The sequence below is a fragment of the Corvus cornix genome, chromosome 18 (assembly GCF_000738735.6).
Source record: "Corvus cornix cornix isolate S_Up_H32 chromosome 18, ASM73873v5, whole genome shotgun sequence".
NCBI classification, from domain to species: Eukaryota; Metazoa; Chordata; class Aves; order Passeriformes; family Corvidae; genus Corvus; species Corvus cornix.
This window is the reverse complement of record NC_046347.1, coordinates 849,038-866,149: the sequence shown is the minus strand read 5'-3', so window position 1 is coordinate 866,149 and position 17,112 is coordinate 849,038. Positions and strand designations below refer to the sequence as shown.

Below are 17,112 nucleotides of genomic sequence, written 5' to 3'. Positions count from 1 at the left end.
CTTGGCTATGTGGTGAGCTGCTCTCACTTGGCTGATGTTCCCATTAAACCCCTGTGCTCAGGACTGTCCCTGTCTCTGCATCCCTGGGAAAACATCCCTGGGAAAACAACCCCTGGAAAAACATCCCCGGAGAAACCCCTGGGGCAGCAGATGGGAGGATGTGATGGGGAGTGATGGTTACTCATGGGGATGGTGCTCCCCTCGCTGGGGTCCCCTGGGAGCAGGTGGTGTCCTGGAGCAGGAGAACAAAATCAAAGGGGCTGCAGCTTCCACAGCTCCAGCTGAGGCTGGTGACACTGGTTTCACTGAGAATGGGCTCTGGTCCAGACTGGTGACATTGGTTTCAGCAAGGAGGGGATCCAGTCCAGCTCCAGACACCGCTGGTGCTTCAGGGCTGCCTGTGCCTCCTGCCTGCTCCTCCCTGAGCTTTGCAAACTTTGGGCAGCTGAGCCCTGGCGGAAATCTGGGGCTGCTGCACCCCAGGCACTCCCAGAGATCCAGGGATTTTCCTCCAGGTTCACTTCCCTGCACCCTGCTCTGGCAGCAAACGGGCCTGGGGAGGTGGGGGACAGCTGGGGGACAGCTGGGTCCCCGTGAGGGCAGCGGCTGCCCCAAGAACCACATCCCGCCTGACACCGACACCTGAGCCACAAATCCCACCTGGCTGGTGCCTTCTCCGTCTCAGCACCTTATGGTTCTTTGCAAGAAGAGGGTGGCCGAGTGGTCCCTGGGCTGTGGGAGGGGACAGAGGGGCCCCAGTCCCCTCCTGCATCCCCGGAGCTCAGGGATGCTCCTGGCTCCTCGAGGCCTGGCTGGGAGCCTCCAGCCACAAGAAAGTCCCAAAGGCTGGGAGCAGGAGATGAAAGCCCAGGGAGGGATGGTTTGATGTTAATGAAAACAAAACCCAGCCCAAAGCCTCAGAACAAGGTTTGAGGGCAGCTGCTGAAGGCGGAAAGCAAAGCAGCGCCTTGCAGCATTCAGGGATCATGAGTCAGGGCCCCAAAACTCCTGAGGCTGCCATGAAAAGAGGGAGGCTGAGGAAAACCTAATTATTTCATTCTTTTTTTAATTTACATTTGGGGTTTTTGATAAATCTCCTGAGTTCAAGGCTTCCCCTGCTAAGGCTGACTCAGGGCTGGGCTGCAGGGGCCAAATCTGTGCATGCTGCTGTGGAATCCCGGAACATCACACGTATCCCATGCACAGACCTGTCTGTGGGAGCTGGAAATTTGGGGGGCATCCTTGTGCTGGCCCCTGGGAAAGATCCCGAGGAGCAGCAGTGGGAACAGAGCGGTTTGAGGGTGTTCAATACGGCCAGGTGGCAGGGGGTGCTGGGGACAGCGGGGGCAGGCACAGATGTCCCGGTCCAAGGCAGGGTTTTCCAAAGGCTTGGCTCCCCTCTCACTGCACAAGTGGAGTGGAGTCCATGTGGATTTTATTCCAACCAGCAGCAAAAGGTGACCCCGACACCATCTGGGTTTGGGAATGTAAAGGGCTGGATCCTCGCTGGAGCAAAGACTTAAAATGGGATTTTTTTCCCCCTTTTTTTCAGTTTTTAATTTATTTGGCGGCAGCTTTGCCTCGCTCCGGTTGCCAATTTCCTACCGGTTCAATATTGGAGATTTATGAGCCCTAATCCCGGCCGGCCTGGGTGTGCCCTGGTGCTGGGGGACCCCTCACTGTCCCGGCCCTCCCTCAGCACGTGGCTGCAGCCGGGATTGCCCCGCTCCGGGAATGGCATTTCTCCACCTTCCCGGGCACTGAAGGGGCTGTGAGCGCCGGGCTTGGTGCTTCCCCCCTGCCTTGGCGTTTTTTGGGGGATTCAGGTTTTTCCTCCCCCCTCCCTCCCTCTTTTCAAGCTGCCTTTTGAAAATACGTTTTGCTTTTTTCCAGCAGCCCCTGCCAAGCTCCTCTCGACAAAGGGGGTGACTAAGAGAAGGCTCCACTGAAGGAAGGATTTTTTTACTTTTTTTTTCCAAGAAAGGGCAAAGTGAGCAGATGATCTCACCTTTCGGATGAGGATTCTGTTCCTCACCCCCATTCCCTCCCCAGTGCTGGGATGGGGAACCAGGGCCGGCATGGGGGCGATGCCTGGGACCACAGTGCTGGTACAAAATCGTCCCAGCATCATCTGGGCAGGATCGGGCCCTGCTGCAGCACAGGGAGCTCAGAATCGGGGCAAAAGGGAGATGTAAAAGCTCCAGATTTCCTTTACCACAGTCGCACCCCACAGAGAATGGAAAAAGCCCCAAAATCGGGCTGAAAACGTGGCACCTGAGGGAGTAATGGATTTTCCCGCATCACCTGGATCAGCATCATCTGCTCTCATCAAATAATCCCCTCTCCTTTTGGGAATCTCTGCCCTCCGTGGGTTCAGCAGAGATCCCTTCTGCTTCCCCGGGATTTCACTGCCCCCACCCCAGCAAACCCCTCCTCTCTCCCTGCTTTTCTGGGAGCTGAGTGACCCTGCGCTCCCCCACGCAGCCAAAATAAACCCAGAAAAAGCTTTTCTGCCTCTGTTCCTGCCTCCCCCCTCCCTGAATCTCCCAGCCTGCCCTCCCCGCGTCCTGTTTCACTCCAAATATTTGCACCCAAACCCATCTCGCGGGAAAAAGCCCAAATTAAAATAAAAAGAAAAAAAAAAAACACAAACCCGACAAAAACAAACAGATACGAAAAATAAATAAGGGAAAATATCCCCTTTGAAAGGCTGAATGAAACGGGGAGCTAAAAAGCCCCATTGAGGAGCGCGGGGCGGATGATAGCTCCCGATTGAGCCTGCGGGAGAAGGAACTCTGTTCAAGCTAATTAGGGCCTTTTAGGACATTCAGCCCAGCGATGCCAGCAGAACGGTGAGGAAAAGAGCCTCCTAATTGGCCTCCTGCTGGGGTGTCAGTCCCAAAGTCTTTATTATCCCTCCCTGCACCTTTTCAACCCTTTCTTCCCTCCCTGGCCCTGGTGAAAGCCTGGGCTGCCCCGGCACCGCTCACCCTGCTGCCTCACCGCCATGGTTTGTCCTCCAAAAAGCAAATTTGCCGTGGCTGTGGGGCTGGTTGGGGCTGTGGGGGACCCTTCATGGCCAGGAGGGTCGGGTGGGAGCGCCCCAGTTCCAGCACTGGGACAGTCTGAACCCCTCACCTGAGCCAGCCCCAGCAAGCGGCTCTGGCTCGCTCGTGAAGCCGCAGGGGTGATGCTGAGTGAGAAAAGAGAAGGGAAAAGCTCCTTCAGCTCCCCTACTCACTGCTCCAGCGGCATCTCTTCCCTATTCATTGCTCCGGGGGTATCTCGTGCCTGAGACACCTCCTTGAGCCACCCACACTGCCCTTTGGAGAGCTCAGCCCTCGGGAGATTCTGGAGAAGCCAGGTGGGAAATGAAGGGATGCACATCCACGTGTGGGAAAAGTGCATCGTATCAGCCAGCAGAGAATCCGGCCACAGGAAAACCCCACGGCTTTATCACCTGGGCTCAGCCTCACTCCTGTCCTGAATAACCCCATCTACAACCTGAACAACCCCCAGCAGCTTCTCATGTGCCATTAAACTCTTTTATCCAAGTTATTTATCCAAGTTTATTCCTTGGGCCTTCCCAGCACCTGATGAACCTCCAGCAGCCCCTACAGGCATGGCCTTGCTGGACAGGGACCACAATCATGCCCCAGCTCACCCTTGCCAAGGATACTCACTATCCATTTTGCCCCATGGATAATAAATGGGAATGCAAATAAAACCTTTGCCTCCAAGCCCTCCTCCTTCCCCTGGGCTCCCAGGGAGGTGCCAGAGCACAAAACCAATGTGGAACATCCCTTGGCCGGCTCCCCCTGGGGTCACCCTGCCTTTGTCCCGCATGGACCCACATTAGAAACAACCCCAGGAGCAGAGAGGAGCTGAGGGAGTTCGGGATGTGCCTGCTCCGAGCCGCTGCTCTGAGGCAGAGCTGTAGAAGGATTCCCAGGGCCTTGAGTACCAGTAAGGATTCCAGAGTCTCCTGGCTTGTCCCAGGGCTGCACCAGCCTCTGAAGTCGCCTGGGAATGTCAGGGGATTGGATCCAGGTGACAGGGAACTGCTTGCTGCTCATCCCCACAGCAAAGGGCAACCTTTAAAAGCTGTGGCACAGAACAGCACGGTGAGAGGAGAGGGGACATGGTGTCATCCTAACCCAGAAGACACTGGGAAACACTTGGAAAAGATGAGTCTCCTGCAGATGCTGAGAAAACCCCCAAATCAGGGTCCACAGTGCGCTCATCCCAATTCCCCGAGTGACACACTGCTCCACCAAGCATCGCCGCCCCGGGCTGCCTCTCCAAACCTGGCAGAAACCATTCCCAAAATTGCTCACATCCCAGCACTGCTGTGGCTGGGACCCAGGCTGGGACCCAGGCTGGGCTGGGTGGGCTTTGGGACACCCCGAGGGGATGGATGCTCCTGCCCCGCATCCCTTTGGCACCGCTCCTCCCTCGGACGGGGGACACTCACCGTAGTCTTTCTTACAGTACTTCTTCATGTTGATCTTCAGCTTCCCCTTGGAGGCTTTGCAGTATGAGTCACAATCTGCACGCAGAGAGGGGGAGGGCAAGAAAACATTAACAAAACAAATTAGCCTTAAAATGAAGAAAGGGCTGGGGGAAGGGGGGACGGCTCAAAGCTGCAGCCTGCCATGAATAAGCAGCGTGCCTGTGATATCCATCTGCCAGAGCCCGATTGGGTCGTCGGAGGGGGCATTGAGAAAGCCCTTCCTTTCTAAAGAAAGCTGCTCACAAAGGAGCCCATCCTCCCTCCCGCCCGCCTCCCCCGGCCCGGCTTCCCCGGGCCGCTCTGTCTTCCTGGGAGACCCCGGGGGCCTCCCTTATTGTGCCACCCAGAGCTTTTGAGAGCCACACAAATTCCCCCTGTTCTCCAGCTCCCAACTGGAGCCCGCCCGGAGCCCACAGAGGCCCCATTGTCACCCCTAACCCGGGCCGGTGTCAGCCTTTGGCATTCATTGCCGGCAGATTCGGGCTGGGGTCAGCCCCCCACAATGCGGGTCAGAGAGGAAATTAGCAGCCCATGAAGCATTAGCAAAGCCTTTTGGTGTCCACTCTACTGAAGTGTGCAAATAAAATACCCCAGTAGGAACATCTCGTTTCTAATGGGCCCGCACTGCTGGGACACGCTGGCCCGGCCCGGGTGGAGCAGGGCCCGGCAGGAGCCTGGCACGGCCCCCTGGCACTGCCGTGGCCTGCAGCCCGCAGGGACGCTGAGCCCTGCCCCGGGAGCTGCTGCCCCTCCAGTGGGTGGGCAGTGCCCTCCGGCCACTTCAGGAACGTCCCCGTGGCACCACGGCCAGGCCAGTGTGGCTGGAGAAGTGCCATCCCCATGCCAGCTGCCAGGATCGGGCTGGGCTCGTGGATGTGCTGTCCATGAACATCCACGGCTCCTCAGCACCCGCGGGTGCCAGAGAGAGGCCCCCAGCAGCACAGAATCCCCTAATTCAGGGGAAAAGGACACATCTGTCTGCAGCAGGAGGCCTTGGTACTGTGACAGCCCTTGGAGGCCTCCATCCCTCCCAGCACCATCCTTCCCCAGCCGCTGCTGGAGCACAGGTGTGGGACCTGCTGAAGTGCCCCAGAGGAGCCCCAGGGGGGTTGCTGGGAAGCTGGGAATGCTGCTGGCATCCCATGGCCAGCACACACCGGGTGCCAAGACCATGAGGAACCCACCCCCTCAGCAGCAACCCCTGTTAGCCATGTGTGCCCCAGCCCCTCTCAACGTGGCCATGCAGAGTCCCCATCTGAGCCCCATCCTCCTGCCCCATGGCTCCCTGCTGCTCCCACTCCTCAGGAGAGACCCTCAGGAATACAAGGCTTCATGCTCTTCCAGCATGACCCAGCCAGGGCCAAACCCAAACGCTGTGATTTCCTCCTGCAAGAGCCCCAGCTGAGATCTCTGCCCAGCTACGGCCCAGCCAAGGCCCCTCCAAACCCTGAAGACTCGGGGCTTCCAGCCACTGATGCCTCCCATTTGCTTTTCTCATCTAACATTCTGAACATCAAGTAAAACTTGAAATGCACTGGGAAAGGAGTGGATATTCCATAAAAACTGTAGCTCAGTGGATGGAGATTCGCTGGCAAAGCCCCAGCCATGCCCACGTGGCAGGATGCCACCACGCAGTGGGACGTGGCTGCCTGGTGTCACTGAGCTCAGGGAGCAGAAACATTCCTGATCCAGTGCACTGTAAGATGTTCCTGGCCATAAACATTGAAGGAAAAGTCTCTAAGGGAACTGAATGTCTGTGGAGTGACCTAAGAGCCCAGGGAAGCTTCTCCTGAGCTTTTTGGGGGAAGCAGGGAATGCCAAGGAACAGACAGGCCATCGGCTGCTCTGCCAGGCTGCTGGCACTGCTCTGCTCAGTCCAGGCTGCTGATGTCCTCAGGACACCAGTGTGGTTGTGATAAACCTGGTGATGGTTGTCCCTGGCACAGAAATCCTGGAGCTCTGTGGGTATCCACTGCTGCTGTCCTGGGCAGCGCAAGAGGTGACACAAGGACAGGTGGGCAGTGAACAGTGGAGCGGGGACAAGCTTGGAAGCTCTGGCTGCACATCCCTCCTGCCCTGGCCAAATCCAGGACACACTGGCCAGCAGCTGGCCCCGAGCACTGGGGTGGGCAGCAGCTCCCACCTGCACATTCATGGCTCAGTCCCACAAGGGATCTCCAGCAGCCAGGCTGGCAGAGCCCACCTGGAGCAGATCCTCCCGCAGCCCCACTGCTCTGGGATCCAGGCCAAGAAACAGCAATCAGAGACACCATTGCTCTGGAGTGCAGTCCAGAACCCTCACAAGAGCAACCCCAAGTCACCTCAGCAACCTCTCCCCACAGAAACATCCCTGAGCACAGCCAAGCTCCCCATCCCTGCACCATGACAATTCCACTCTGCCTGAGATGACAGGAATCCATCCCGGGGCTCTCTGCCAGCCAGCGAGGCTGTGGGGTGAGAGGACAGCACTCAGCTGCCCCCCACACCCTACAGGACAGCACTCCATGCCCACAGCACCCACGGCCAGGGTGACAACCAGGGGATCAAGACACCCAGCTCCAGCCAGGGCTGACCCTGCTTTTCCTGAACACAGCCCTGTCCTGCCCTGTCCTTCTCTTCCTCGTTCCCCAGCCCCACGGGCTGTGCCAGAGCCTCAGCTGGTTTGAATTGAGCTGGCCTGGCCAGAGCCAGCTCGTGTAAATCACGGGGAATCACCAGCACTGGTTTCTGTGGGTGGGGGATTTTCTCCAGTTCATTTCCTTTGTCTCCCTCGTGGAGAGCTCTTCTGCCTCCTGGGTGACTTGGAGATCCTCTGGGGCCTCTTTGGGAGGGCAAATAGGGTTCCCCTGAGCCAAGCATTGAGCTCTGTGTGTGGGGTGGTGCTGTGGGGTCCCTCTGCCTTAGGGACAGTGCACAGAGGGGATGCTGTGGGATGTTGTGTCAGTGCTGCCAGGGACAGACCCTGCTCTCCTCACCAAGGGACCCTTCAGCAGTCTGGGCTCTGGGGAAGCGTTGCTGAGCTGCTGCTCCCAGCTGGAAAGCAATGGTGGAGCTGGGGAAGGGATGGGAGGAAGGACCAGCCAGCGGAAAGGGGAGGAGAGGATGGGTGTGGAGCTCAGTGACTCGAGGGCGTGCACAGGAGGCACAAATGATGTGAGACTCTTGCAGGAGTTGTCCCCAAATGTTTATGTGACAAAACCTCTGGAGTCCCAAGACTTGTGCTGCCTGGCTGTGCCAGAGGCTCCTTGTCCTGCAGGTCCCTCTCACCCCTCTCCATGAGGCTGCAGAGGATCACCCTGGGATGACCTGCCCATGGAAGGTGATGCCAGAGCCCAGCCAAAAACCAGGCTGAGAAGGAACAGAGCTGCCTGAAGGACACGCTTTGGCACGGGGAGCAGCCTGGTACCTGCAGCGTGGGGGGTCAGTGTCCAGCAGCTCCTGCAGGAGCGATGAGGGGGCACCAGGACGGGTTCAGCCCCAGCTCCCTGTCCCACTGTGCTGCCCCAGTGTCCCCTGCCCACGGCGTGCAGAGCAAGCCTTGGTCTCACCCTGCTGCTGTCCAGCCCTGCCCTCCTGGCCCTGGCAGGGCTCAGCTGCCCTCAACAGACCTGGGACCTCCCTGAGCCCCTCCTAGCCCATGTCCAACCCAGCCACCCTCCTGAAGCACCCAAACCCCCCCGGCTGCAGCCCCACGGTGCAGGACAATCCCGGGGTAACATCCAAGCCCCCGGCTTTGTCCTCCCTGCCTTTGCTCAGCTGCACAAATATTCCAGTGCAAATCCCTGTTTCAGAGCCGCAAGCCCAAAGCCACCCAGCCCTCGGTGCTTTTTTCCTGTCAGCCCTGCATCCCGAGCGGGGACATCCTGCTCCTCCCTGCTCCTGCCTGGGGCCGGCAGCCCCCGGGCTGGGGAAAGCACAACCTGCCCGCGTCTCCCGGATAAACAGAGCGGGAGGGATCGGGAAGAGGCCGCTGGAGCTGCTTGTTCACAGAGGGAGCAGGTGGCGGGCGGCTGGTTCGTGTCGCTCGCAGCTCAGTAAAACGTGTCAGCACAGCCTTCAGCAGCTTTGCAGCTCGGCCCGTCCCCTTGATAGAAGTAATTCTCTGGCTGGGCAGAGACTTTTCACAGCTAAACACCTTCTTTGTTTTGCTTAATTTCTTCTTTTTTTTTTTTTTTTCAGAATGTTGAGTTTTTTCTGTTTAAACATCTTCGGTTTGGGGGTTGTCTGGGGTTGCTGTGATGAGGCTGAGAGCTGCAGGGTGCTGAGTGCCATCCCATGATTTGTTAATGATCCCACTCTTCCCGGAGTGCTGATGCTCCCAGGGCTGGGCAGGAAGGAGGTGCTGGCAGCAGGGCTGGGGGTGCTGAGTGTTGTTGCAGGGAAGACCCTGCACCAGGCGCCTCTTGCTGTGCTTGCAGTTCCAAAATCAGCTTTGGGCCGCTGCGAAAGCCACATGTCGGGAACGGAAATTAAAGGCCCCTTGATTCTGACATGATAGAGCGATTAAAGCCACATTTCTTGGCCTGGGTACCTAACTGGAAATGCAGATATAAGGCTTAGATCCCCAAGGGGATTCAGATTTCTAATCCCAATTTATGCAGCTAAATTCCTATTGATTTCCCCCAGGTAGGGCCCTAAATGCCTTTGTGGGCTGCGATCCAAGGCGGAGGTGTTGCGGCTTAGGAGGGGAGCCCCAGCTCTGACAGTCTGACCTCAGCACTTGGGGGTGGAGGGCATTTTCCTGCCTTCCCTCCCAAGGGCTGTGCTCTCTGCAGGTGGGGGTCTGGGTGCCCCCATCTCCTGTTGTCACTGGGGGGGGATGTGCAACCAGCCTGAGCCACTGAATGAAGGTGCAGCTCCAAATATCAAAGCCTAAATCTGTGATTCCTTCACCAGAGAGAGCAGGACAGAGAAAACGGGACTGGGGTCTACCTGGGGTCCCAGACACGCCCAGAGTGGGTCAGTGCAGATCAGTGGGGCTGGTTTGATTTGCTCTAATGCAAGGGGAGGCTGGTGGTGAACAGCTTTCAGATTCCTGCCCCTTTCTCTCCCTCCCCAGTGTTACTGGTCACAAATCCTCCATGCATGAGCTGCCCCTCCTGATGGGAGCAAGCAGCAGTGACCGTGGGGGACACGGCAGCTTCCAGGTCCCCACTGGCTCTGGATAAATCTCAGCTAAACTTCTCCACAGGCATCCCTAAACCTGCACATTTCTGCAACTCCTGGCTTTCCAACAGCCCCTGCAGTGGGAGGGTCTGTCCCCACCCGAGGGATGGGGTTTGTATTTCAGTGTCCCCCACGAGTGCCCAGGGGGAGGAAGGTGCATTTTTGTGTATTTATTGAAGTTGGGTCTGAGTGATCCCTCCCTTCACCAGGAGTTGGGGAATCCCAGCTCTCAGCAGTGTCTGTGCCCAGACCCCCCTGCCATCAACCACAGCCCTGGGCTGCCTCCCTGAGCCCATCCAACAACCACAAAACTCTTCCAGGTGCTCCTAAGAGCTACTGCAGTCCTGTGGGATGCGCAGGACATCGTGTCCAGCTGCTCCACGGCTCTGCAGATCTTCCTGCTGCCCCATGCCCATGGCACCGAGAGCTCCTCCAGGCTGCTCAGAAAGAAATTTCCAGCCCCTTTCCCAGGCAGCAACCCCACATCCTCTGCTTGTGGCTGGGGCCTGGAGGAAAAGCACATGGATCCAAACATTTCTGAAAACATCTCTGTGAGCTGTCCCAGAGCATCCCAAAGGCAGGTGGGAGCCACGTTCCCAGGTGACACGGGACAAATGAAATCCAGCACTGCCCAGCCCTGGGACTGGACAGGATCACCCCGTGCCAGGGTTGGCCTGGAGCACTTATGGCAGGGATGCCTTTGGCTTTCAGACCTCTGGAGATTTCCCTGATGACCGTGAACTCCTGGTTCACTTCCCACAGCACTGAAGCTGCCCCTTGCTTCCATCCCAAAGAATTATTTTACCATCTCCTCCATCAGTCCCAGGGAAGGACTGGTGGAGTCATTTGGAGAGCTCCAGCTCTGCTTGCTCCGAGCTTCTGGCTCTGGGCCTGTGCTGACCACACGTCCTGAGGGAGGGGATGCTCTGGAGTAGCCCTGTCCTTTCCCAGGGAGCATGGATGGGATCATCCCCGTGGGACAAGAGCAAGGACAGCAGTGTCTGGCTCACAGAGCAGGCGCTGACTGTGAGGGTTCACTGCTGTAATTTAATTTGGGCTGGACTCCACTGGGACTCTTTGTCTCGGAGCTGGCTGCTTTAACGTAAAGAAGCTTTAATAAAACAGCAAAGCTAAGGCAGAGAATCCTTCCCAGGTTATTCACTTGAGCGGTGGGATCTCTTCTGCTGTGCTTTGCTGCACCCTTGTCCAGCCACTGAATGGAGCAGGGGTCTGTTATCACAAAACAGGGTCTGTTATCACTGATTGGGTCTGTTATCACTAATTGGCTCTTCTCCCCTCACCTGGCTGTGACCCAGCTGTCCTGAACGATGCCCTTTGCAATTATCATGTGCAAATTAGTGCCCTGCATACCTGGCCAGCTGCAGGACAGCCGGTGTCCCCAGCAGGATGGCCTTGGCCGTCCCTCCAGCATGGCCAGGAGCTGGAATAGGGAGGCATATCCCTTCCAGGCCTTGGGATGAGCTGGGGCTGGGCTGCTCCAGCCATGCTTGTTGTGTTACCTCCAGGATGGTCCCCAGGTCTGAAGCAGTCTTGGCCTGTGGACAGAGATTCCAGGGGCCTGGATCTGCCCCCTGAGAGTCTGTGCCAAGCCCTGGTGCACGGCAAGCCTCTGGCACTGGGTTGTATTTAACCAAGTGACTGTGGTCTGTCACCACAGCTGGGAGCAGCAGTCCCCAGGAGCTGGCAGGGATTTGTCCCACGAGCTGAGGTGGGTCTGTGACCAGTCTGTCAAGGCAGAGGCACCTGCTGGGCCCCAGAGCATCTTCTGGTCCCCAAAGCGGGCTGAGGAGCCCTTGGCACCAGCACAGGGGTGCGGGGGGCACCGAGGCCAGCCCTGCCCTCTGCCGAGCACAGCCACCACGGCACTGAGCTGTGCCACTCCTCGGTGGGGCAGGAAAAGCGGGAGGAGTTATTTCCACTCTTTTTGGTTTGTTTGCTTTGGTGCTCTGCAGACCCAAACCTTCCCCCGGGACCCCACTGGCAACGGACACACAAAATCTTCCTGCAGGACGCCTCGCTCCTTGGGAGCACCGAGCGGGAGCATCCCGAGCCCTGCCTGCAGCGGATCCTCACAGCCGGCGTGTCCCAAAGATGCCCGGCTGCTCCGTGCCACCCCGGGAACTCGCTGCCCGTCTGCGGGAGAAGATTCCCGGAGCTCCCGGCCAGGCGGCCGAGGCAGAGCCGGGAGCGCGGATCCCAGCGGATAACGGCCATTAACCTCTCCCTTGGAACAAGAAGGTGCAAATGAGCCCACAGCAGCCTCCTTTCTTCTGGCTGAGCAAGATTGATTGAAAAACAAATTGGCGCAAATAAAGCATGTAATTAGATTAAAGCCTCTCGCCTGGAGCGGCTGGAAAGCGGCAGCGAGCGATTCCCGGGAGCCCGCAGCCCCTTCCCACCTCCGCAGCCCCAGCGGGGCCTGGGGGCCACCGGCCCCAGTGCTGCAGCAGGACCCCGGCACCTCCAGGATGTGCCCAGGCTGTCCCCACCTCATCACGGGAGTGTCCCTGGCAGGCCCCTCGTGCTCGGCCACTCCGGTCCCGGCTGTGGCCCAGCAGCATCCCGGCAGCTGGGTCCGGCACGGCTTGGGTACCTTTGGTGCATCCCTGGGAGCTCTGGTCATGGTCAGAGGGGACCCATCCCAAACACCACCCCAGCCCCGCTGCAGCTCGGGGGGAGTTCGCTCCCTGCCTTGGAGCCGCCGGGGGCCAGTTTGGGGAGGGGGATGAACGGCCTGAGGGATTTTTGGTGTTTTGGGACAGGGGTGCCCAGAGCAGCTGTGGCCTCACAGCAGCATCCCAATTTTCCCGAATCTAAAGGGAGCAGGAGGCAGCAGCTGTGGCTGCTGGTGACACAGTGGGGACAGTCCAGCTGTGCTGGACACCCACTGGAAACCCTGCACTGGAAAATAAACCCTGCACTGGAAAACAAACCCTGCACTGGAAAACACCTCGCTGCACTGGAAACCCTGCACTGGAAAACTCCACACCAACACGGAGTTTTACGGCTCGTCCACCCCACCTCTGCCCCCTCCTCAGCCCCCTCCCGGGAGCAGCCAGGGCTGGCTGCACGTTTCCTACCCCTTCCCACAGGATTTATCGCAGTGATGAGCCCCAGGACACGCTGGGGACATGGGGTGCAGATCCAGGAGTGCCCTGCCAAGAGCCACTGCCAACACCATGAAACACATTCCTAGGAAAACATCTGTCCTCGGGAGCTGAGCACCCCATAAATTCCTGCCTGACAGCAGCTCCCAGCCGAGCGGGAAAATCACAGTTTTCTGTTCAGGGGGAAATGCAGAAGTAGGGAGCTGATGCTGGGGACAAGAGCTTGGTGTCACCAAGGGGAATCAGCCTCTGGAAATGTCCCAGGATGGGGAGAGGGAGCTCGTCAGTCCTGGCTCTGAAGCTCGAGGGTTGGCTATGGTGGGATGTGGGGATGAAGGGCTGCAGGAATGGAGAGATACGGGGATGAAAGAATGAGGGGATGGAAGAATGGAGGGAATCAGGTGCAGGGATGTGGGGTTGGAGGAATGCAGGGATTTGGGGGCAGAGGCAGGCAGGGATGGAGGAATGAATGGATGTGGGGCTGCAGGAAGCCCTGCACTGGGATGATAAGAGCACGGTGCAGTTGTGCATGAAGCTTATCTGCATCTCAGCAGTTTTGGGGGGGTTGTTTTAGGTTTTTTCCCCAGACTTTCTGAGATATTTTGAAGGGACCAGGATCTCCCTCACTGGAAGCCCCTTTCCCCTATTGTGCTCCCAGCCATTCACTGGAGATCACCATGAGAAACCTTTCAGAGGGAGCTGGATGCTGCTGATCAATCAGTCAATCAATCATGCAGTCAATCCATCACCTCACTTACAGCTGAGACAAGCCAGAGAATGCCCAGGCAGGGCTGAATGAATTCCTCCTTTGGATGGGTACAAAGCTGGAGACCCCCAGGCCGAGCCCAGACTTACCCCAGGGTGAATGAAATGACAATTTCCCCTCCCAGCTGCACTGCAGGGAGCTGGGCAGTGCTTTGTTCCCAGGCTCTGGGATGCTCCTGGCTCTCCACAGGGCTGACACTTCCTCAGAGCCAGGAGCTCTGTCTTTTCTCCCTACCAGTGCAAAGTCTCCCCATCCCTGGATTTGGGAGCATCCTCACCAAGAAGAGCTGGCTGTGCCCCAGCCTGGCAGCTCCCCCAGGCAGGAGCCCTTCGGGGAGGAGGCTGAGCCCTGTTCCCAGCTCCAGCACTGCTGATCCCATGCACACACTCGTGTTCAGGGAATATCAGTGCTGGGAGATGGCTCGGACCGGTCCCTGCTTCAGATCCGAAGGAAAGCTCGGGCTGCCTCCTGTGCCCCTGTCCCCACACTGTCATTTCCAAGCAAGCCTGGCTTGTGGAGGCAGCTGCGGCTCACAGGGGTGACTCCTTGTTTCCAGCTGCTGCAGCTCATGAGAAGGAGCTGTGGGATATTTAATCCTTTCCTACTGTCACTTTTCCCTTGGAGCTGTTGCTGCAGTGATGGTCACAGTGTTTGTGTGGCTGGAGCTGGGGACAGTGGAGCTGCTCAGCCAAAAAGGCCGCGTTGCCATGGGGATGCCCAGGTACAGGAGGGCTGGGAGGCTGGGAATGAGGTGTCTCTCAGCTGTCCAAGCCCTGGACCTGCAGTGGGAGAGGGGATTTCCATGTTCCCCCTGTGCCCGGCGAGGTTTCCCTGGGCTGGTGCAGGTGCTGGGGGCAGCACACCCGAGGGACCTCTATTCCCTCCTTGTCTATCCATGGGAATGGCCTGGGAGCCACCCCCTGCAATCTGCATTTTGCCCTTCTGCTGAGGGCAGAGGAGCCCGTTCCTGCTGCTCACCCCGGGATTGTCCCAGGAAAGACAGAATTTACCTGGGAGCAGAGGGTGGCTCTGCCTGACCTCAATACAGGCATGGGCAGGCAAAAATCGAAGCTGTTAACATTCACACAAAGGAAAACCAACCCTTTTATAGGGCAGGAATACTCTGGCTACCTGCAAATGATGCTGAAACAGCAGTTCCAGCTCGTCAGGGTCAGTGTTCCTCATTCCTGGTTCTTGGGGCGGGATTTGGGCTAAAATTTGGATTCCATGTACGGCCGTCTCTGCACTGGGTCTTCTGCCCCCTGGGAAAGCTGCAACCAGCAGCCAAGGCTGCTCTGGGTCTGTGCACCCTGGGGTCCCTCAGAGCTGGCTTTTCCCTTTCCTGCATTTACATCCAGCCTCTTCCTCACCAGCCAGGAACAAAAGGGCCCAAAATGATGTTTGGAAGGGTCAGATCTGGTTTTGAAACTGCAGAGGTTGATTTCCAGGGGAAAACCATGGGGAGCTGCATCAATCCAATCACCTGGTTTTATTTAAGCCCACTGGCTGAAATCATCCACCTCCAATAATCATTCCCGAGAAAATCTGGATTTGATTCAGATAAGACAAGGACTGACTGGCAGGTTTGTAAACCTTCACCCCCCACTGCTATTTTTGTTTGCCCTTTCACTGTGGTCTCTTCTGTCTGAGAGGGACCAAAAAAGGACCAGAAAAGCTCCTCGTGCCTGGCAGCAAAAAGGAGCAGCAGCCCCTCCTCATCCTCCAATCTCCCGGCATGGGAGAGCATGGATGCATTTCATCTAAACAATCCATTTTTGGACTGTTTTCCCAAACTGATTGGGACCCCTGAGAGTTCAGCAGAGCCAGGCAGGACCCCCCACGCCAGAGCTGACGTTGTCCCACCCCTCCTTCCAAGGCCAGCTTTGGCCCCTGCTCCTCTGCAGTGGCTCAGGTTGGGGTGATGCTCCCTCAGCTCTTGGCTGCTTTCTGTCCCACATGGCCACAATCACAGGACATGTCTCAGGGTTCAAGGTGACATCCGTCACTTTTAGTACAAACTCCTTAATTTATGAACCCTCCTGCACTGCTGAGAAAAAAGTAAACAGCTTTTACACCTTGTATCCTTCACAGATGGGGCTCAAACACCCCAGGAACCTCCAGGCAGCAGGACAGGACAGTCAGCCTTTCCTGGGACTCTTTGGCTCCTGCTGTCATCCCCTGGTCAGAGCCATCCGACATGAGGGAACTGGGAACAGAGAAGTCCCTCGGTGACATGGGGTGCAGGTGTGGTTCCACTTGGATACAACACTGGGTAACCCCCCTGTGCCCCCAGATCCAGCAGGAAAACCTCCTGCACCTTCCCTGCTCTCCCAGGTGCTCCGAGGAACACCAAACTCTCAGGATGCTGCACACGTGTTTCCAACACATTTGGTCATAAAAGGAAACCGCTTGTCCCGGTACAAACGACAGGATTTATGCATTTAATGCAATTTGTCTCGAGGGAAATGATTGCTGAAGAGACGTTTAGCACCGAGATGCTCCAAAAGAGCAGAACGTACCTGCGGGCTCCTCGGCGCTGCTGGCGGCCGTGGTGGGCGGAGCAGCCGGGATCTCTGCAGGGCAGCCAGGGGCACACGGGAACAGAGAGGAGAGAAAAGCAGGAGGAGTTATTCCAAACCCCAAAGAGCCTGGTCCCTGCAGGTTCCCTTCCCCACCATGTCCCCCAGCAACAGCCCTGAAACCAGTGCACCGGGAACTGGGCAACCAGGCATCCTCCGAGGGTATTGCAAAGGGGGTTTTTAACAAAAATCTTTGGCTCGTGGCTGCACGCTGCACTGTGCCCAGCCCCTGCGGGCTGCTGTCCCTCCCTGTCCCTGGGGTGTCCCCTCCAGCTGCTGTCTCCCCCCACGTGTGAGGCAGTGCTGGCACTCCCCTGGTGTGAGGCAGGGTGCAGGTACCACACTGCAGCTCTGCTGGGGTGCCAGGGCTGCCTCCCACCTTTAAAGGAAACACAAACACATCTGGTGCCAATTCCCTGGTTCCTGGCTCTGATTTGGGGCCAGCTTTGCAGAGCTGAAACCACATCATGCTCTGGATGTTCATTCCCAAGCCTGGGTGTGTTTATTGAAAGGATGGACTGCGGACGGGGGCAGTTGTACATCCCAGCCTTGCAGGATGCTCTCCTTCCCCAGCTCTCACCATGGACGTCCTTCCTGCATTTAGGGCATGGTGCTGCCATTTCTGTGCATTCCTGGGAATCCTGGTGGGGGAACACCCCACAGTCCAGTTTGGAAGTGGAATTTAGGCATGAGCTGGGAGTGGGCATCTGCCTCTTTCTGCTTGTGTTCTTGGGAAAATGCATGGCCACAGAGGCAGGGTTTGCACTCCTAGGGGTGCAGCCCAGTCAGCATCGGGTGATTTTTGGGTCACTCACCTTCATGCAGGTAAACCCAGCACAAGACACGGTGCATGGCCAGGCAGCACCGAGAGCCAGCCCAGCCATCCCAAAGCCAGGGCTGGGGGTGCTCGTGCCTGGCCTGACACAGACCCCACGGGGGTCTTGCTCCTTCCCCCAAGGT

At 57.7% G+C, this 17,112-nt stretch overlaps 1 protein-coding gene across 1 annotated transcript in view; it reads right to left on the bottom strand.

The window, feature by feature from the left end:
- The window catches only part of NTN1 (netrin 1), an 87,906-nt gene that overhangs the window by 5,539 nt on the left and 65,255 nt on the right, over positions 1–17,112 (bottom strand). Inside the window, 2 exon segments of the mRNA XM_039562447.1 lie at positions 4,475–4,549; positions 16,093–16,146. Of these exon segments, the coding sequence (XP_039418381.1) occupies positions 4,475–4,549; positions 16,093–16,146 (129 nt within the window).